The 22,896-nt window shown below is 41.4% G+C and overlaps 1 protein-coding gene across 1 annotated transcript; it reads right to left on the reverse strand.

Moving 5' to 3' along the window:
- Positions 1–12,112: 12,112 nt before the first annotated feature.
- On the reverse strand, positions 12,113–22,821 carry LOC147138839 (histamine H3 receptor). The gene is made up of 4 exons (XM_086047297.1): positions 22,063–22,821; positions 21,492–21,658; positions 15,878–16,249; positions 12,113–14,981 (listed from the first exon to the last, which is right to left on the reverse strand). The coding sequence occupies exons 1-4, from the start codon at positions 22,292–22,294 to the stop codon at positions 14,496–14,498; spliced, it is 1,257 nt and encodes a 418-aa protein (XP_085903423.1). The 5' UTR covers positions 22,295–22,821; the 3' UTR covers positions 12,113–14,495.
- Between the last annotated feature and the right edge of the window lie 75 nt (positions 22,822–22,896).

The raw sequence follows: 22,896 nt of genomic DNA on the forward strand, positions 1-22,896 counted from the left end.
GTACCCATAGATTCCCACCCCTAATATATATATATATATATATATATATATATATATATATATATATATATATATATATATATATATATGTATGTATGTGTGTGTGTGTGTGTGTGTTAGTGAACAAATACTTCTGTAACAAAGAAAATTATGCACTACAGCATCTTATTGATATTGTCACAAACAGATACAAACAAAGCTGCTTCTATTTGATGTCTTATTGTCAATAATGTGTCATAAGAGATAATAATAGAATACAGCACCGACTTCCTTTTTGTCCTTGCTTCAGTAGTGCTTGGAAAAGTCAGATGAGTTGAGTTGAGCGCATTCAGATGATAAAAGCATAATGTATCATTTTCAAGTGTAACTTGACTCCATTCAGGCGAGCGCAGTTTTGACCACCCACGTCGACAAATCACCCGCCGCCGGCACGGCATAATTCAATAGGCCGCTGTACTGCAATTCCTTTTCGCCCCTTCCTTAATCTGGTGATGTTTCCACGGTCGTCGAGGCAACGAAGCACCTCGGAAATTTTTGGAGTTCATCATCCTACGCAAATCTCCCGGCGTCGCTGTGCCTTGTGCGGCTTCGGCGCGAGTGTAGGAGGTGAAGATGTACAGTTTTGCATATGATTTGGAAAAGGTGACGTACACAACTGCTTCATTGAAACACTTAACAGCCGTGCATTTTTAGAAAGTGATTAGCCTGTGGAAAGTGGAGCCCGTGCCGGATCACATTACTGACACAAATCATCACACTGAGTCAACTTACACGTCGCATGTTTTTTTAAATAGCAAAGGCAATTTAGAGCCTTCAAATGAACTTTGCATGTTTTTGAATAGAGCAAAGGAATTCAACGTCTCAAAGTATATTCAATATCAATGTTTTGCTTAAACATCAATTAACCCAACATGCATGTTTATGCTAACAGCACCAAAATGCTGGATTGAATCGCTCTGCCAGGCCTCCGCGACAACAGTCTTCAGTTCCTGCTTGTTTTTGGGGCCTTTTCCCTTCACTTTTGTCCTCAGAATGTCAACTGCATACTCAATCGGATTTAGGTCAGGTGTTGGACTAGGCCATTGCATAACATTCCACCTCTGCTTTAAAAAAAAACAAAAAACTCTGGTTGCTTTCGAAGTATGTTTCGGGTTATTGTCCACCTGCACTGTGAAGCGCCGTCCAATGAGTTCTGAAGCATTTGGTTGATTATGATCTGATCATGTTGCCTGAAACACTGAAAGCGCAAGTCAACCTAAACGTATTTTCTTTTTCAAGATTATGTTCCCAGCAGGCCCACTAGTTGAAACACGGCATTTTGATTCATTTTGCGTCACGGCTCGGATTCAGAAAACAGGTCAGCCGTGATTGGTCGTTGTGAGCAGTTGTGATGTCGACAGAAGTGACAAAATGGCCGCCCCCGGAGATGGCTAAAAACGAGTGCATTTTGCTGCTTAACTTATATTCCACAAAGGCAAAATTAATCAGAATGCCTTGTCTCAACTAGTGGGCCTGCTGGGGACATATACTGGAAGAAAAATATGTTTGGGTTGACTTACGCTCTAACAATTCATCCTGCTACTTTTGCCAGCAGTCACATCAAGGGAACCGCTTCCATTGATACATATGTAAGGAAGTCTAGAATGACCGCATTTAAAATGCCTGACGGAAGCGCTTCCGATGGCCTGCCTGTCGCTGACTCAGTCCATCGATGTCAGCTTAAACGAAGTTTGATCAGAGCGTTGGCCCAACTGTCGATTATTCCAAAAGTATATCCGCGGACGCCCTCAGCCTTGCCTCTTTTGCCTTTGAGATACTTTTCCCAGTTTAACGACTTTCACCTTGTAGTTTGCGCCAGATGTTGCATCATCCTAGCGCAGCATCTGCTCGATCCTCTTCTAAACGTGCTCTGCTTTTAACTCCTCAGGCGAAAGGAGCAAGTAAAAAAAAAAAAAGCGCAGTCAGTAGCCACCTGCCAGACACAAGTTACTGCTACCTTCTCTTTTCGCTGCTTGTGTTTTCTGTGCGGGTGCAGGAAGCGAGCAATGGGGCACTTGTTTTGGGATGGAAGCTGTCAAAACACAAAGCACAACATCAATTTTACCTGATGTGCATCTGGGCACAAAAAAAATGCAGCATGATGCAGGATGATGCAAGGTGTGCTGTAACATTGATGCAACATGTCACGAAATAAGCAGCATGGAAAAATCCTCACAAGCATGATCAGTTTTTGGGTTTTTTTTTTTTTTTTAAACCGCAATGATCTATGAGGCCTCGTAAACCCAAAATAACATTTAGATCATCTTATGCTTCTCACGGGATTACGGAAAGAGCATAAATGCATGCGGGTAGGACTTTTTTCAGCGAGAATAGGTTCCATGGTAAAATTCGGAATAGGTGAATTTGTGATACCCACAAAAATCATCTCAAACATACCCCCAAAAACTCCCTCAAGCACAAAAAAAATCCTCCCACGCACAAAAAACAGTGAAAAAAACTCACGTGACAAAAAAAACACCCACGCTACAGAAACTCTCACACATATTTTGAATACTTCTCACGTGACAAAAACTCTCTCACACACAACCAAACACCTCACATGTAAAAACCTCACTCACACGATAAAACATCTCTCACACTTACCTAAAAAATTCAAATGCAACAAGTCTTACACACACTTAAAATCTCTCATTCACAACAGGAATGTGCGTGCACTCACACACACACGCACACCTCTCACCCTCAACAATAAACCCTCATACGCACCAAAAACCCCTCAAACAAATGTTTCACACACACCCTGGAAAACCTTTCACACTCTCACACTCAGCAAAGGAACGAGACAAACACCCCCAAAAAAATCTCTCACACAAAAATAAACTCTCATGTACACCAAAAACCTCTCTCACTCACCAACAAATGTGATGTCATTTTCAGTTGACAGAAATGACAAAATGGCCGCCCCCTGAGATGGCTAAAAATGTGTGGATTTTGCTGCTTCACTTATATTCCACAAACTCAAAATTAATTAGCATGCCGTGTTTCAACTAGTGGGCCTGCTGGGAATATATTCTTGAAAAAAAATAGGTTTGGGTTGATTTCCCCTTGAAGAGTTGAAACAAGTGTTCCGAACATTTGTCGGCTGATTCTCACAGCCCATTGCAGTAAATTTACATGCAATAAAATGCCGTAATGATGACTATAGCCTAATAAAGGCTTAATAAAGCCACAATTGGCGTCTCTTTGGTGTCATCCATTTTGAGGGCCGACAGCAGGTCAATACTAAAAGGGTGCCCCCCCCCCGCCCCCCCAAAATGTCATTTGCATATTCATAGCGGCCAATTAGGCGTCTATATACTCCTGTGGCTGAGTTCTTATTTATCTCCCGGCTGCTCGTCTCCCTGCTGCCAAATTAACATACAAAACGAGGTCAAAAGTAATCAAGCTTCAAATACGTATCAAATAAACAAAAAAGGTCTCACAAGTGACAGGCAGTGAGTGAGAAACAAGTTGAGGACATAAGAGTAAAAGTGGGTTTCTCTGTGTGTTGTTTTTTCCCCTCACGTACAATTAGAGTTACACAAGATCAATACAGCTGATTTTTGGAGTGTCTACAAAACAATTCATCACCTCGATCCGACATGTCGTGTTTTATTTATTTATTTTTTTTATTATTATTTACAATCCATCACTTGTGCGCGGCGTAATTGCTGGTATCGTGTCACTTTCCGCAACTTTGACCTAACGTTGACTTTTACAAGGCTAGCCTGGTAATAAATGTATTTTCTTCAGCACACAGCCGATAAAGGGGACAGAGGTGAGCAGAAACAGGGTGGCTAACAGCAGGCTAATTACACTGCGGACACATTATAATTTAAGCTGAATACTAATTAAGACATCTCATTAGGAATTTTTTTCGGACTGATGCAAGGATAACAAACGAGTAGGTTTGAACTATCTGTAAGAGAGGTGCATAATCGAAAACAACAGTGACTACAATGGGTTCATTTTAGATTTGGATACATAAATAAATGTCATAAATATTATATACAGGCCTCTGTTTACACTATTGATGGTGTGGAAAGGATAAGGGACGTGCGTTTTTCCACTTTGAATGGTTAGTTTTAATGCTTGTGAATGCGTTGTAAAAATATGGATATGTTTGTCGACAGACACGCTAACGGAAGCCCGTTTAAAATTATAGTCGGACCGAGGCGATTACTGTTTGGTCCGGCTTGACAAAAAGGTCGATAAGGGTCGATATGCTGCAGACAGAAGGCGGTAAACAGACCAGGCAAATTTGAGTAAAATGTCCAGCTCTGATGTTTTATATGCATATTTTCTGACTAAAAATTGATTAACATGAAGCCAAAGTTAGTACAGCAATTTAAAATGGTCTATTTTCTGTATTTTTATGATGCTGCAGCTACCTCTGGCCAGCTGTTTTCAACAGATGTAATAAAAAAATGTAAATAAATTTAATAGTGAATTGAGGCTACGTTCAAATCTTGCTAGCAACTTTATCATTATCCCTTTAAAGCGGAAGTCAACCCAAACATATTTTTCTCAAGAATATGTTCCCAGCAGGCCCACTAGTTGCAACATGGCATTCTGATTAATTTTGTGGAATTTAAATTAAGCAGCAAAATGCACTCGTTTTTAGCCATCTCTTGGGGCGGCCATTTTGTCTTACGTCGACTGAAAATGACATCACAACTGCTCAAAACGACCAATCACGGCTGACCTGTTTTGAGTCTGACCCGTGATTGGGCGTTGTGAGCAGTTGTGATGTCATTTTCAGTCGACAGAAGACAAAATGGCCGCCCCCAGAGATGGCTAAAAACGGCTGGATGAACACTTATTCCACAAACGCAATATTTATCAGAATGCCGTGTTTCAACTAGTGGGCCCGCTGGGAACATATTCTTGAAAAAAAACATGTTTGGGTTGATTAAATCTATTTTTTTGTTGTTGTTTTTTGTCTGTCTTGCCTGAGGTCTGAACCAAACCACTTGACGTGAACACTTTACATGTACATGGCACGTATAACAAATTAAAGTACTGACCGTTTCCTGCTCGTTGACAGTCAGTCTAGCAAACCCTGTTTGATAAGCAAAGCTAATGTGCTAATTTGCTAGCCTGTGTGCTAACTTGGCTAGCCTTTGTAAAGGCAACAGCGCCTCTACAGCCATGTAATGTGCTACTCCATTGTGCCCGCATTGCTTTGAGATGAATCAATTGACATCCTGACTTTAAATAAGGAAGATCAGAGCAAAAAGCTACATTTTCTTGGGTTGATTACGAGTGCCAGCAACATTTCCAGTAAATGTGCTATTAAGGGGGGAAAATTGATGGAAAATTCAATAAGAAGTCCTCGGATAATATAAGCAGTATTCGACTGTGAGGCTTTGTTGGTCCTCTGATTGTCATCACTTATTATTCATGTCGCCGCCTGGCTTCAGTCTGAATTTGGGGAATGGGATCACCGGGTAAAGCGTGACAAGAGCATTGGGAGAATTGCATTAGGCCTAGCGCTTTGCCCATTCAACTTCATCCTCCGTAAATTGTCTTCTGACTGCAAAGTGACTTCCAGTGGAGAGCAAAACAACAACAGCGAAAAAAGACAGAAGGCTCAGATGTCGTCGAACGCCCCGGCGCAAAAAGTCATTTTTCTGCCCAAAGTAATAATGTCGCCGGCGAGGCGGCGTGCGGAGAATAACGCTGCGGAAGGATTGAATGAGTGAAATTTGCAGCTTTTGTCCTTCAGCCCACAGTTAGCTATTCCTAGCTAAGATATTTTAGAAGGCCTCCATGTCTCAACAAGGCTGCAATGTCAGCGAGAAGGTGACGGCGTAATGTTTTGGTCTGCAATTACATGGAGTGAGATGGTAGGTGGTGTCAAAACGGCCACTGTAAAATATGTGGAGATTGTAACTGACTATTTCCTGCTGTAATATAAAACATCAACGGTACAACAATTTAAGAGAAGACCAACCCACACTGCGAAGGCCCACTGAAGCTGTCTTCCATGGCTATAAAGTGAGGAAGACTCCCCCGTGATACATCCCTATTGAAATCAAGGTGGATGTGGAGTGCTTTCATCTTTTATTTGACTGTTTCACAGTTGCGGTCTGGATGTGTTCAATATTTATTGTAATTATGCCACCCAGAATTGAAGAGGGAATACTCAATTTTTTTGCCATTGTGCAGTAGAGTCATTTGAGGTTTTTATGGCTGCTATAAACTACGGGGATTCATATCTTGGTGATTCACATGGCAATGATTACATCTTCTGGATAATGTGCTACAGAACTTGAGGTTTTCCTTGGATTTTACATTATTTCAAACATCGGTCAAATCAAAGCAATACATTGCACGCTAAAAAAAAAAGTTGCGTTGTTTCCCTCATCCACTCGCCAATCTGCTGAGTCAAAATAACTAACCCAACTTTGGGTAAAAGCAACCCAATCTGCTCAAAAATTCACAGCTCACTCACACAACAGTTGGGTCAGGAATAAACCAAATTGGGTCAAAAAGGGGACCGACACAACTTTTGGGGTTATTTATGGCTTATTTTTTTACGCAACTGTTTTTGGAGTGTACACAAACTGCTGCGTCAAAGATAATCCAATTTTGGTCAGAAGTTGAACCGGCCCACTACTTGGATCCATTTGATCCAACTTTCTGAAACATTGAGTTGTTTTGACATAATGTTTTGGTTTGTTTTGTACAAAAAAAATCCATTTTGTCTTTACAAAGTACAAAACAACCAATAAAGTCGGATCAAATGTATCCAAGTAGTAGGTCGGTCAATTTTATGACCAAAATTGGGTTATTTTTGACCCAGCACCGAGTGGGTTAGAAAAACCACCCAGTATTTTTTTTTTTTAGTGTGTAAAGAATGGTAAAAGCTAGAAACAAACTTTTTTTTCTGGTGAAAGAGCGAAAGATCTATATTATTAATATTATATATATAGTATTATCTATATGATTATGTAATTCCTTATGTTTTCTTATTAGTTTTTTATTATTATTTAGTATTATTATTATTGTTATTACTATTATTTTTTTAATTATTTTTTTAGTTTGTTATTTATTTTTAAATACTGATAAATACGATATAAATACTTTTTTTAATATAAATACTTATATTAAAAAAATAGATATAAATACTTTGGGTTGGGAATATATAAGTGTGAATAGTTGAATAGTTTGGTAGCTTTGGCGAACAAGCCGTTTATGCTCGTGCTTGCTGTTCTTTGTTGGCTTATTATCATTCCATAACGTTGACGCTTCTCCAATGGGTGCAGTTTTACAATGACAGCATTTGGTTGTACACGACCCTGTCTCTATGTTTGTTGGAAACGATTGAAAAGACCTGTTCAAAAATGCTCTAGATGGCTGGGAAAAATGGGCTTTGAAAATGTCTGACAGCGAATGATGAAGGACAGTGAGGAAGTATTTGTAGTTCGTTAATGCCCACCGCTGCTAATTACTGGACTCCGTAAGGGGAATCGTTTGCTATCCTTGTCACTTTGGATCTAGAATAAAGAGCTTCACTCCTTGCTGCACTGCTTCCTTCTCGCGCGGCATACAAATCGGTTCGGGCGAGGAGCGCAGCCGCGCGTTCACATCCGTCCCCGTTGTTGTTTCGCCTGCCGCGCGCGAGTCTTTTCCCGGTTTCGTGCCGCACACTCAACAATGGTGGTGTTTGCCGAGGATGTCATTCCCCTTGCAAGCGGCATCAAAGCTAGCAGGCGATTTCCCATAGCTGTACCGCCAACCGAGCCCGTTGATGAAAGTTTGAATTATTTCTTTTACGCTCAGCGGGGGGGCGGGAGGGGTTGGGGGCGGTGAGTAAAAATAATGTTTGCAAAATGTGTAATGGGGAGTCTTCTGTAGAGGGACGGTGAGTAAAAATAATGTTCCCGGCTAGGGATTCGCAAAATGTGTAGCGGGGAGTCTTCTGTAAGAACTACCCAAAATGAAAGTCATCGTTTGTTTTATTTGACATATGATGTGGGATGCTTTTGATCATGAGCTTTTCCTTTCGATGGATGGATGGATAAATATTAGACATAGAGTATACTGTGGTATGTTTTGAATCATGAGCTTTCCTTTCCATACATGGATGGATAGATGGATTGAGAGATTTGAGAATTGAATGATAAAACTTTGACATATGTTGTGGTATGCTTTGGATCACATGAGCTTTTCCTATCAATGGAAGGATAGGTGGTATTATTTGGATTAAGAGCTTTTCATTCATTGGATGGATGGATGGATGATGGATGGATAAATGGTTGACATAAGATGTGGTGTGCGTTGCATAATGAGTTTTTCATTTTAATGGATCAAAGATGGATGGATAAATGGATGGATGGATGGATGGATGGATGGATGCATGGATGGATGGATGCATGGATGGATAAATGGATGGATGGATGGATAAATGGATGGATGGATGGATGGATGGATAAATGGATGGATGGATGGATGAATGGATGGATGGATAAATGGAGGGATGGATGGATGGATAAATGGATGGATGATGGATAGATGGATGGATGGATAGATAGATAGATAGATAGATAGATAGATAGATAGATAGATAGATAGATGTCTATAAATAAACATTCAGGTCTATACAATGTCGAATTTTGTTCGTGAAAACCCTCATTCGTCGTGTAATATCGGGCTGACAACTTTGGCCCCTAAAAACGTTCGCACAACCTAGTGCTAACGCAACATGAGAGGTGTCTGGTGCGGATGTGAGGTCGCCATGGCAACCACAGAGAAGCTATTGTCCCTATTACGAACCAGTGAGGCAGCCAAATGATTTTGAAGCCGCTGTTTTAAGGTCAAATTACAAAGTATTGCTCTAAAGGACACAAGCCCGGGGAGGGAGAAAAGTGCAATGATGTGCACAATGGCTTCTTTGACCTCCTGACGCATAATACCGCTTTTTTTTTTATTATTATTATTTCATCACTGTCCCACGGATGCGCCAGCGTGCGGATCTTTTGAGAGGGGATTTCAGGATGATCACGCCTGCGTGTCATTTTACAAGTTCATTATATATATTTTTTTGATCAGGAAAATGAAAAGAGTTGCCATTTTCTATTTTATCCATTCATTTTGGAGAAATTAGAAAATAGAAAATCTCGTTAATTAGGCCAATGGCCGCGCCCCCTAGCGTTCCATCCTTGTTCGGCTGGAGTCACGGGAGGAACCGATTCCAAACTCTCCATTGGAAATCGTTGTACTTTCATTGCTTACAACGTCCAAAAACGGCGATCAATTGGCACCAAAATTTATGTGGACATCCTTACTAATGCCCACTTCAACTTATCAAAAGGATTAACCTCTCCGTGGCTGATTTATATGAGAATGAGGAAATGTGGAAGTGAGCAGAGCTACGTAGATTTAGGCTGGGACGAGCGCACACTGCTTCTTTGCTTTAAAAAAAAAACCAAAAAAAAAAACACTGCTTCTTTGCTGATCGCGGTTAAGACGAGCGAGGCATTTATAATTTACCAGTCAGGATATTTACAGAGACTGAAGTGGAAATGAAAATGCTCTTGTCCGTTTCATCTTATGTAAGTGGAGGAGCAATCGCCACGGTATTTTTGATTTTGCGGAGATGATCATGATGAGATCACGTTTTATGTCAATAAATCCAAACTATTGTGCAGAACACTTTTATACTTTCACAGGTTGAAGTGGACAAGAGTAGTAATGTGCATTTGCATTTTGGTGGCGATCGGTCGCCGTTTTAGACAACAGAACTGACAACGCGAGCAATATTACCACCTTGACTCGAGACCCGAAAACATAACATAAGCCACGCCCCGAAAGGGGGGCGGGGCAATTTGTGATAAATCTAATCACAAAAAAAGATCAGTCTTTTGGGGAGGGCACTTAGATTGATGCCACAATTACGTCAGCGTAATTTCAAATACCGCGTACAAAAATGTGTTTCGTGCGTTCAAGAATGTGTTTCGTGTGGACAAAACCGTCCACGTGCACGCACAAGATTGTTTTTTACGCTCGCTTCTGCTCTCCACTACGCGTACAATACGCTGAATCACGCTTGCGATACATTCGTTATAATTGTGCCAAAATTCTTAACCAATCAGGAGTCGGACAATAGGGCTAATTCTCATTGGCTGTTTTCTATCCAATTGCATTTTAGAGCAGTAAGTGCGACGCCCGGAAGCCTCAAACACAAACAGTCGATGGAAGGGTATGTATGTGGCGTTTTGTTGTGGTTAATAATTCAAAAAGATATTTTTTCAAAGTATCATTGTTTGGTTTAACGTTATTGTCCCTTGAGACACCCGGCAGTTGTCTTTTTTCCTCCAGTTTCTCCCCACTTCTTAGTTACGGTTGGATAGTAAACAGCCAATCGGAATTAGCCCGACGATCCGACTCCTGATTGGTTAAGAATTGCGGCACAGTTTATGACGCGTGCATCAAAGCGTGGATCAGCGTACTGTACGCATAGTAGAGAGGAGGAGCAAGCGTAAAAAACAATCTTGCGTGCGCATGTGGACGGTTTTGTACACGCGAAACACATTCTTGAACGCGGTATTTCACATTACGCCGACGTAATTGTGGCATCAATCTAACGCCATAGCACTTTAGTACTGATGTCATTTTTACACGCAAACCTATTATATATAGGTGCCAATTATATATTATAAGTGCCAATGTAAAGCTCACCCAAGTGTCCCTTTAAACAAAAACAGGTCTCATGTGCGCTTTGTGTTAGGGTGGAAATGGTTTCAGCGGGACAATCTTGCCGCCGTCAGCCAACATTTTATTCCAAAGCGATGTTGACGAGAGGAATACGAACCGCTTTTAATTTCCTTTTTGTAATGGCTCTGACTATCACCTGGTGGCTCTCCCAGGGAGCACTGAAACAATGTCATTCCTGGCAGCCAGCAATTTGTTTTCTATTTGCAATTCCACCTGCGTCTCGGCACAGGTCACCTTAGCCGAAGTCTATTCATCGTATCCTCTGTTGACCTTTTAAGAAATGCTTCTAAATTGACTTTGGCACGTTTGTTTTGTCTGTGTCGGCGTGTGTGTCAGCCCCTCGTCCGACTCGGTCTATTTGCAGCCAAACGTAAGGCTTTTGACAGGCGGGTTGTCCCGGGAGTGCCTCACTTGTTGAGGGAGAGCATTTATGCCGTTGAGTGCTTGTTTTGCAGCCTCTCAAAGTGTTTGCACATATTCAGCGAGGGGGGAAAAAAAATAGGATGACTGCTAAATGGGGTCAATGGCAGAACAACAACACTGCTTAAAGCTGAGAAAGACATTTTCAACAGCTCACTGAGTTGTTTTGGGACTGCTCCAGCACAGTTTTTCTTTTCAACCTTTCAAGCGACCATTTCAAGCTTTTTGGATTCAGTAAAATATTTTTTTTTTATTGTTTGTTTTTTTTCAATTGGTCAACTTTATTTTATTTTATTTTGTTTGGTGATGATGAATTGTTACTTTGTGGATATAACAAGAAGTGCTTGGTTTTTCTGCATTTGCAGAATTTTTCATTTTGTCAAAGTATTTTTTTGTGAACAATTTTCAACCTTTTTGACAAACGTTTACTTTGGGGCGTTTCAAAAAGAAAATGGGAGTTTATCTTAATGTTAAATTAAGCTAGCTAGCCATCTGGATGGAATCACATTGCACATTCCAGATAGCTAAGTGTAATGTTTCTTAACAACAAATATACTTTTGTTTTTTACAAACAAAACTTTATTTTGTGGGCAAATTCAAAAGGAAAGTTGGACTTTAGGTCAATATATCTTTATATGTATTTGTATATAACAACGTTGCTAATGTGGTTAGTGTCTTATTCTTTACTTTTTTTCTATGTTATGAATGTATTGTTTTAACTGTCTTTGTATTTTTTTCAGATTTTCAGTTTATTTTACATAATTTTATATGTACCTGCGGTTATTTGTAAAATGCTCTGTAAATAAAGTTGAGTTGAGTTGTGTTGAATGCTAAGCTAATCAAGCTAGCCTGCTGGATACCAGCCCTCTAGTTAACGTAAATAAAATAACGACGTGTGAACAAGAACAAAAGTACTCATTGAAGGCATTCATTCTTATAGTCAATCTTTATTTTTAATGTTTTCTTTGGCTACTCACACCGACGCACATTCATCGCCAAGTTACAAAGTTGTCAAGTGCTATTTTTGAAAATCAGTCTTTGAATAGTAGTAAATACTGCATTGAAAGAACACACAACTATTTAACACAGAGTTGGCATAGATATTTTTGTACAAAACTGCTCGTTGTGCTGTACATTTAGGAGCGTCGACTGGAGGACGACAAGTGCAGATTTTTAGAGTTGGCAGGTTTCACCTATTAAACCAACTTTTCACAACAAATGGTATAAAAAAAACAAAATGACATTCAGTATTGAGTAAACAAATGCAAGCTATTCACTTCCTTTCATGTGTTCCCAATGTTAACGACTCCCCATTTGTCACGATATTGCTGCGAGACGACAGGCCCCGGATTTGCTATCTTTTCAAAACGTGAGGACCTCGCGTTCTCCTAATGGCCCCCGCTGCTTGTGAAAGGACATTTTTGTCGTAGGGGTACGATATTAAAAGGTATCATAAAACATCTCTGGATGAATTATTGTCGTCATCGGCGCACAAAAGGACACACACGCACGCGCGCACACACACACACACACACACACAGTGGCTGGAAGGCTTAAAGCACGTCACTGCAGAGAGATTGTCTGTGAACGTTCGCATGCATTTCCATGTGGACATGTACATCTCACAGAGAATCTGTACTTTTCATTTGGAGCAATTATACCTTTTTTTTTTGTCCTTTTTTTATAAGGTGCCGTAAGAGTCCCAAGCTGCTACCTCCGCCAAGGTGGTTATGTTGGGTTGATTTTTACAACACACATACATTTCTATATAATGAAACCATGAAAGCATGGATTGTATTTTCACTCATGGGGGCAGCGCTACACACTTTCCAATTAGTGTAGCCGATCCGTGCACGTGGCGTCAGCAGCGGACATTTTGCCAAACATTGAGTCTGGGAGATGCTAATGCTAATGCTAACACTGGAGCTCTGCTTAGCTTTTGGTTTCAATATGATAGTACTTCCGCATAGTCCAACCGTGGCTTGAAAATGCCGGATGTTCACCCAGCCCAGCTGCCAAATGATAAACACAAGATTTACTTGATGTAATAGAAGAGTTGGAATTGATAAAAAATTCAACTTGACATAAAATGTCCCTTTTACATTCGATGTAAACAACATTCGAGAACAAAATTCAAGCATTTTCAGAAGCTGCTTTTTTCCCATGGGGCGCAATTTGCTCCAAATTACAGTGGAACCTCAAAATTCAAAATCTTTCGCCTCCACATCAAGTCAGCCGATCCCACGGGCTTCCAGATGAACAGGCCTCGAAAGGATTAACGTGTGCTTTGATTTTTCTTTGGCTTTTTTGTGTAGGGATGGTTAAGGAGGGGAAAAATGTGCTGATAACCATAAAGCAGGAAATGGATCTTATTGAGACGGGGGCGTATAAATTGACATCGCAAAGCTGTGTTGTTGTTTTTTTAGTCAATGTGAAGACACTCACCTCCCAGGCGGTAAGATCTCTCTGCTGTTCGGAGTTAAGTCTAAGTTTCAATCTAGGGTTAGGGTTTCATCCTAAAGTTGGGGTTTCAAAGTACGGTTTGAAACTAGGGTTAGGGTTTCAAATTAGGGTCTCAATATAGACTTTTAAACAAGGGTTAGGGTTTCAAAGTAGGGTTTCAAAGTAGGTTAGGTTTCAAATTAGGGTATCAAAATCGGGTTAAGGTTTCAAAGTAGGGTTTTAAACTATATATAGTTGGATTAAGTAAAGTATTGGTATTGTACTGTAATGAACTCGTATTAGATTTTGATTTTGAAATACAAATAATAGATACAAATCATTTCAATAAAAAAACATTAAATAAATAAATAAATAAAGGAATCTTATTACTTCATTACTTTTCTGTGCCCAAAATATTTTGGAATATTGTTCAACCACTGGACCCTGGAGTAGATTACTCGTACAGAATTTCCACGTTTTTTCACATATGATTTTTAAAATGTTATATAACTATGTATAGTCATATATATTTAGATTTGGCTGTATACAACTAGTATGATGCAAAGGTTTGCGTGTTCAACTTTAGAGGTTCCACTGTAGTCTGGAGACCCGAATGTGGGTACTGCAAATAAGTGAGTTCTTTTTGGGGGCAACACACATTTTTGTTTTTCTCGATTGTCCGGCCTTGGCGGAGGTCTTCGCTCTTGTGATTCTATCTTTATGTGCTTTGAGCATCCTCAGAATCTTTTTTTCTTCTTCTCATTTTGGACTTTTGGGATGGAAGAACAAGGAAGTGGAGTTTTTTGTTGTTGTTGTTGTTTTTTTTTTTTACACAGTTTGGCAGTTTTTGCATTGGTTCAAGTGTTTCCGCTCTAACACGACTGCGCCTCCACCACCTGAGGCTGAACCGATTGTCTCTTGGGACACAGGATCTTGGAGAAAGCCCTTCGGAAGCTGCTGTGGCACAGCGGGTACAGGAACGGGTTGATGGCCGAATTGAGCCACAGGAGCCAGAACGTGATGTCGTACCAGTAGTCGGCCATGCACGTGCCGCTGCAGGCGGCGCGTATGATCATCAGCAGCGTGTAAGGCGCCCAGCAGATGCCGAAAATGCAAACGATGACGGCCAGCGACTTGGCGATCTTGATGTCTCGGGAAAGGCGGGATCCCGGCGCCCTGCGACCGGGCGCCGACACCGCCGGCGAGGGCTGGAACGGCCGGGAGTTCCTCCCGCCTGGCGAGAACTTCTCCCGATGTGCCAGGATCTGACTGGCGTCGAGGTTGGCGCCGGAGGACGGCGAGAGCCCGTCGTCGTCCTCGATGACGGCCGAGATGGCGGTGGGCTCGCTGCACGACACCTTCAGAACAATAAGAAGAAGAATGAAGAATCATTTAAAGGCATTCTTAAGAAGTACATTCCCGAATATGTTCTGAGCTAAATTGTACTTGCCCTTGTTTTGATGGGAAAGTCGCCCCTACCAACATGGCCGCCAAATTAGCCGGGTTTACATGGAGACGTTTTTTGTCATACCGATTGAAGATTCCCACTGTTTACATGTGACACAATCTAGAATCGGGGCGGCCATTTTGTCTTTTCTGTCAACTGAACATGACATCACAACTACTCAGGGCTCAGGTAACGACCAATCAAGGCTCAGCTTCAGAAAACAGGTCAGCCGTGATTGGTCGTTACCTGAGCAATTGTGATGTCATTTTCAGTCGACAGATGTGACAAAATGGCTGCCCCCGGAGATGGCTAAAAATGAGTGGATTAACTCTTTCTCCACAAACGCAATATGTATGCCTTGTTTCAACTAGTGGTCTTACCTAGAACATATTCTTGAAAAAAAATATATGTTTTTTCAGTTTTACTTTAGTAATTTCATTTCGATTTCGTCAACTATAATAACTTTGTCCTCGTCATATCATTGATCCGAGCCAAACATTAAAATATGAAAAATTTGGCAATTTATGTTGTTTGTGTTACATAACAAAAAAATTGGACCTCTGACCCTTGGATTTATTTTTTTTTTTGTGGAAGATATTTATTGGCAGTATAACCCTGCTTATTCAAGATTTTTGGTGATTACATTATTATTATTTTTCCTATAATAGGCATCAATTCTACGTAATTTTTCGCAATTTGTGAGGTGGCCCGGTGCCTTTCCCGGAGAGCTACTGTGTAAACTGTTGTAGACTAGCAGTGATTTGCAACACAGCTCTGATGTCAAGAAGAAGAAGGATAGCGAATAACCTTGCGCGTCTTGACGAAGAACACGGACCACGCTACGCCATCCCGCTGCTTCTTCATCGGCCGGGGGGCGGGCGCCTCATCGGGGCCGACGCCTGCGTTCTTGTTGCGCCGGTGGATGTTCAGGTAGATGCTGAGGTTGAAGAAGGCCACCGACACGAAGGGGGTGAAGAACTCGAAAGTGGAGGCGCACAGCAGGAAGTACCAGGTGAAATAGAACTCGGCGTAGCACTCGTGCGCCGGCACCACGCTGTAGCCCACCGCCGCCTCCCAGAAGATGATGGCGGGGCCGTAGAGGAGGAAGGCCAGCGCCCACACCGCCACCATCTTGAGCACAGCCTGGCGGGTCATGTTGCGCTGCGCTCTGTATTTCACCTGAGATGAAAAAGAGGCACGGGGTGACTCTCAGCCACTGGCGGAGCTCGAGGCTCCCCCCCCGAAATATGATTAGACCCCCCACGCGCTCGGCCAAATAATTGATTTTTGAGTATTTTCCGATTTTTCCGGGATTTTTTTTCCACATTTACCCACATTCTCGTAGGGATCACATAATGAATGTCTATCAGCGTTTTCTGAAGAATTTTTAGGGTTTGTAAAAACTTTTTGTTGTTGTTGTTTTGCGGACCTCCTGGAATATCCTTGTCCCCAACATGCCTGCGCTATCTACAAACTATCAAATTTTGACTCTTGACACAATGCAAAAACAAATGACGGCTCAAACCTAAAAAAAATCATAAGTTGGGAGACTTGTAAGTCAAGGTACCACTGCACCTGAAAAATGTACTTTCCACCACTGGCGATGATTTCCATTTCAATCCGCTACAGCTGCAAGCTGACAAACACCCCCGAAGCGGCGCGTTTAAATGAGACCCGAGTGCTGCTGCGCTGACAGAGTAATGACGAAAATAAAAAGCCACTCATGATGCTCTTATTCTACCCTGTGTCAGCGCAGACGATCGAGAGGCACGGGAGGAAGGTTGGGCGACCGGGGAGTGGATCTGAGTGACTATGGGAAAAATTAATAATCACGATTATTTTGATTGATCCTAAAATTGCAATTTCTACGCGATTTTTCACAGATTCTAAACTTTGTATTTATTCAACTACCAAAACTCAACTTGAAATATAACTTGACAGAACAATCAGGTGATGAATTAGTAACAAAGATTAAGATAATAGCCAAGAAAAACAATGAATAAAACTGCTGTGTGCGCCTTGGCCTCTAAGGGGCAGTGTGGTGCTGTGCTAATATTAAGATAGAAGTAAGAAGAAAGTTACAATGGAGGCTTTTCACAGATTAGGAAGCACATAAGCATTTGAGTATTGCTATATTACCTGTGTGTAAAGTGTTCCCAAAGCATTTGTGTGTGAATATTTATTATTTGAAAGACTATCACTCCCCGAACTTGAAATTAGCATGTCAATTGGATTTTACATTCACTGCTAGCATTAGCACTGGCGATGTTTCTAAGACAAAATATGTCTTGTATTCAAATGTACAATGTGGGAAATTCTTTTTGTTGTGTGTTTAGTTTTAAATTTAACTCCAACTGGGTGTCATGAAATAGCTTAAAGCATGTTCAGGAAATGCAAAATAAACAGGTTTACTATACACACAACACAGTGCATTCAGGCTGCTTTCACAACGCAGGGACTTGCAAACACACCCCCTGATGTTTGGCACATTAATTGTTTTTCTTTGATGGTAATGGTTTTATGATTATAAGAAGCCAAAACCGAAATCACAATTAAATTTTGAGTAATTGCCAGGCACTAGCGGGGACTATCTATTAGGATGAGCTGTGGGCGACGGGAGAGAGTGTCTGAGACATCTGCGTGCACATTTCATTCATTATCATCATCATCATCATTGTAGTCGACATCTTGGCATCGCTCCATCCCCACTCAGCCGAAATGACGCCGTTGAAAGAGTGCCGACGTTTTTGTCGCCAGATGTCAAAATAAAAAAATAAAAATAAAAAACAACAACCAACATCTAAAAACAGGCAGCAGCATGAGCAGGTGGTTAAAAATATCCATAAGCCATTAGCTTAGTTTAGCGCTAGCTAGCTGCTACAGCAGAACACAGATGGATTCAAAACTTTACCAAAAGGGGAAAAAACACCCTGGGTTCTGACCAGAGTATGGCGAGGGATGCTGGTGGAGACTAAAGTATTTGTTTTCATTTTATTTTAAGTTATTTAAAAGGAAAACCTTTCGACCGCATGTGTACACTTTGCTCAGCCGTGTTGCAGCGGGTACGGCGTACTTCATGGTACTTTTAAACGGCAACTATTTTTCCACATGGCTGGTGTGTGTCCCTGGGGTTCGCAGATTGTGGGTGGGTGGGTTGTGATGTGTTTGCGTCTTTTATCGTTTGTCTTGTGTCCTTTTTATGTATGAAAGGTGCAATATGAAGGTAGGTTTGAGCTTTCTTTCTTGACTTTATCGACTGAAGAAGTTAACCACAGTCAAAGCAACAACGTTTTAAAGTTGCAGACAATGGAATATGGGAAACCTGTTTTTAACTTCTGATATGTTCAGATTTCAGAACTATTTTATTTCCCCTTGAAAATAATGTTAATAGAAGTAATTTGTTTCTGTCATATATAATCATGCCAAATCAAACTGTTGCCATCACAAAAACAGATGACATGAGAGTAATCTGATTGGATGTCTGGTATGCATGTGTGATTTGAATCCATACATGTGTAAATGAATCCAATGTCTTGATTTTTAATTAACTGAAATCAGATTTGAAAAAGGAATAGCTATTCAGAACGCATACATTTTAGTTAATTAGTCGATGTAAAAAAAAAAAAAATCCAATAGAATATTTTTACTTAAAGTGTTAATTTTTTTCTATGCAATTGTCTCCACTTAGGAACAATTACAATCAGCATGCAGTCACTTCTACCTAAATGTATTCATGCAAAACTGTATCTTGCCACTGATGCCACTCTGACAGCAGAATAAATGTGTTTTTCATTCAGACAAATCGAGTGCCACTAAAAAAAGATTTTTAAAACACGACTAAAAATAACAAAAATGTAGGCCAACTCGCTGTCAAAGCGAGCAGCTTGCGCATCGACTGGATATGAAAACTCAACTAAAATATTCCAAACATGCATCCACAAATCAACGCAAAAAAAATGCTGCTTGGTATTCTCTGGCTGTAAACCTTTCCCAAATTGACTCAAGTTTGCATAACAGAAGGAAGGCACACGTACGCTCCACACTGGGGGCCTTGGTGGGTGTTCAAATGCATAATGAATGCTTAATGTTGTCCAATTGGAGGGAGCAGTGGTAAAATGGACATGAAGTGGCCAGTAATATGTTTCAAAAATTCTCTTTGAAGCCCCCCTCTGGCCATTTATTATTGAATTTCTCGAAAGTTGGACACCGTTCATGTAATTCCTAACCTGAGGCTTGGATTTTTTTTTTTTTTTTCTAAAAATAACCCCCCCCTCCCGTGCTCGGTCCAAGATCTAGGAAGTGATGCTCCCTGTCGTGCTGACCTCCGAGAGGAAGATCAATGGAAGGAGCCCTCTATTGAACTTCCTTCATTCATAAACATGGCTGAACGTGCATGTTTGCGCAGCCCATTCGAGGGTGGCGAGATGGAAGATCATTGAAAAAATGACTGTGTTGAGGTGATTAATCGCCATTTTAAAATCTTTTTAAAAATTTGGCAATTTTTTTCTTTCTGTTGTAAAGTTAAACAAATGCCCAAAAAAAAAAAAAAGTATTGTAAAATAATCAAATTTTCTGCCTGTAATTCACATCTTTATTGTTATAAGCGTTCAATTATTTTATTCATGATATAATTTTTTAAATTCATCACACGATTAATTGATCATTGAATTTTATCCTGCCAAATATCGGGATAAAGCATATAATGATTCGATAAAATTATTTCCAATTTTAGACTTGAAGTGAGCAAAGCTGGGTACACCCATGACTGGTCAGCAGCCAATCACAGGGCACATATCGTTACTGTCGAGTGGAATCCTTGCAAAATGAAACGATTACTTTTCCAGAAAAAAACCCCCCAAAAAACACCATTCTACTTAAGTTATCAAACTAACAATTAAATCATTGTTCTAATTGATATTATATCTTATATTGTATTCATAATCCATCGCACCCCAGCACCAAGACAAAAACAGCCAAACCTTCTGGTCTGACCCGTTCCTTCTGCCCCCGCAGCATTACGGGAATCCATTTTCAGCAAAAACATGCTTACTCAAATGCATCTAACTATTTTCCCTCATTACATAGTCTAAAAACCATCCCAACTTTCACTCTTGACGCGACAAAATGCTGCACAGCTGCGGTGGAGTAAGAAAGAGGCGGAGCTTCACGACACTTCTCAGACAGTACAAGTGTCCAAAAGAGTCTTCAATCAACCTCACCATGCTTGTTCGTGCTATGTTGCGCAAGCAATGGACAGAACAAAATGAAACCACAGCAGGCAGAGGTCTGAACCCACAACTGCGAGGCAGACATGCTAACCACTACCGCAATGTGCTGCTCCACTCATTCCTGTTTTAAAAAAAATAAATCAATCAAAACCATTAGAAACAACTCTCAGAGTGACGCAGTGCAATCCACCTCTAAAAGTGAGCTTCAACATCAAAACCCCTTTTTTTATGGCAGGCAGGGGGTGGGGCTGCAGTGGTACTCACGCCTCTAGTGACAGGACACGAAAGAAGCGGCGTCCAACCTGGACTGGTTGCCACACAACATTGACCAGGGATGGGAAACTTTTTTTTCTTTCTTATAAAGCAATAAAAAAATCTTCAAAACAAAAATATTAATATTGAAATTTTGAGTTAGTTGATTTTTGGGGAAAAAAAATGTCCAAAATGATTGTTCAGCAGTTTTGTGCTGTCCTTGAATAGTCATTTTCATGCAAGGGAGCCCTTTGCACAAGGGAGGGGGGGAAAAAATCACAGTATGTGATTAATTTGTTGTTGGCTTCAAACAGCCAATCTTTCATACATGCATTGAGAAAGGTATCGTGAAAAATTCAATATAATAAGAGCATGTACTTTTCACGTATTTTGTCCATTTTTAAAATGGTAACATACTAACAAATGCTTGTCAATCACAGATATAGATAAAAAAAAAAGCATTGGACATCCATCCATAAGCCGCAGCCTATCCCAGCTGACTTTGAGTGAGAGAAGTGGGCCGCACCGTGGATTGTTCACCGACCAATCACAGAGCACATATAGACAAAAGACCATTCACGCCTAAATTCCCCCCTCACGGACAATTTGGAATATTCAATAAAACAAAAATGTGTGATTTGGGAAAGAAAACCAACACAAGCATAGAAGGGCATACTCAAACTGAAACGCAAGGAAGCCGAGAGTCGAACCCCGAGCCTCAGAACTGTGAGGCAGATGTGCGAACCACGAGCGCGCCGTGCTGACCCATTCATTCCTCTAGTTTTTGAACGGGTCGGCTCGTGCCGAATTGTTCGGCGACGGTCAAACAATGAGGAACGTCTTTCTGTGTGACGCAGTGCACCCCACCTCCAAAACCGACGCTCATCATCAAAACCTCTGATATATTTGGTCTTTTTTTTTTTTTTTGGGGTGGTACTCACAGCTCTAGTGACGGATAGGAAGCGGTCGTAGCTGATGAGCACGATGTTGAACACGGAGGCGGTGCAGAGCAGGTAGTCCATGACCAGCCACACCTTGCACAGACCCTTGCCCAGCATCCACCTGCCCGTCAGGTTGTACGGGATGTACACCGGGATGCAGAAGGCGCCTAGGAGCACACCGTCATGCAGATCATGATGAGGATGACAATCATGCCTGTTTGCTCACGCAAGGGAGGGAGATGAGCAACGTTTTGGGAATGCAATCATATTCCCTGCAGTGGTTCGATTGGGGGGGGGGGGGGGTAGAGGTGGTGTGGGTTAATTCACTCTGCAGATAAGAGCAGCACAAAGAGGGTGTTGGGAAGAAGCCCCCCCAAAAAAATCATAAAAAGGAATCTATTTTTAGCTGGTTTGAAGATAAATTGTCCACTCCATAGTGAGTAATTGGGAGATAATTGCAGGGAGGAACAAAAGACTTGTGGGAGGCAGAGAAGAGGGGGGGGGGGGGAGATATCCAAAATGTGAGCGCAAAAAAAAAAAAAAAAGACTAGACACAAAGGGGGAAACTCACCCACGAGGAAATCAGATATGGCCAGGTTGAGGAAGAAGTAGTTGCTCTGAGTTCTCAGGGTTTTGTCCACGACGAAGGCCAGGATGACCAGCGCGTTGCCGGCCACCACCGTGGCCACCAGCGTCACCATCAGCACCGACAGAAGCAGCGCCAGGTAGCCCGGCAGCGGCAGCGCGCCGCCGGACACCGCCGGGGTCAAGTTACCGCTGGAGTTGGACTCCAACACGCCCATGGTTAGCGGGGCTCCCGCAGCATCGTCGCCGACACCCCCCCCCCCCCCTCCTCTCACCTTCGTCGCACTTGCCAAGTTCAACGGCGCGCTTGATTGAGCTGCCCAAAAAGGACCAGAGGAGACGCGCGGCTGGAGGAATATGCCATTGTTTGTTTGAGGACTCTTGAGAAGTTTTGGGGAAGAACAAAAGCAAAAGAGCGTACAGTTTTAAAAAATGAAATAAAATAAAAAATTAAAGAAAAAATAAAAAGAGGCGTCCGCTGGTCACGCTGGAGCCGGAGCGCGTGAAGATTCTCATCGTGGTGGCGCGCGCCTTTATTCCTCGTGCGCATGAGAGGTGTGAGCGCACGTTTTTTTTTTTTTCTTTGTCACCCATCAGCCGTTTTACAAGCATCCTCTACTTCCGCTTTGAGCGCCATAATAAAAGCCTCAAGTCTTCACAATCAGTACAAGGTCACACAGACATATACCCACAACGAGCTGGAGAAAAATATCATCAGAAATATCTGGACGATGAAATATGTCATTGTAAATTATTTTTGGCATTTGGATGCGCATACAGTTGATTCAGCTTCACAGAACAGAACGAAATTGAATAGAAT

This window comes from Filicampus tigris, chromosome 12 (assembly GCF_054856515.1).
Source record: "Filicampus tigris isolate MCC_2025a chromosome 12, RoL_Ftig_1.0, whole genome shotgun sequence".
Taxonomy (NCBI): domain Eukaryota; kingdom Metazoa; phylum Chordata; class Actinopteri; order Syngnathiformes; family Syngnathidae; genus Filicampus; species Filicampus tigris.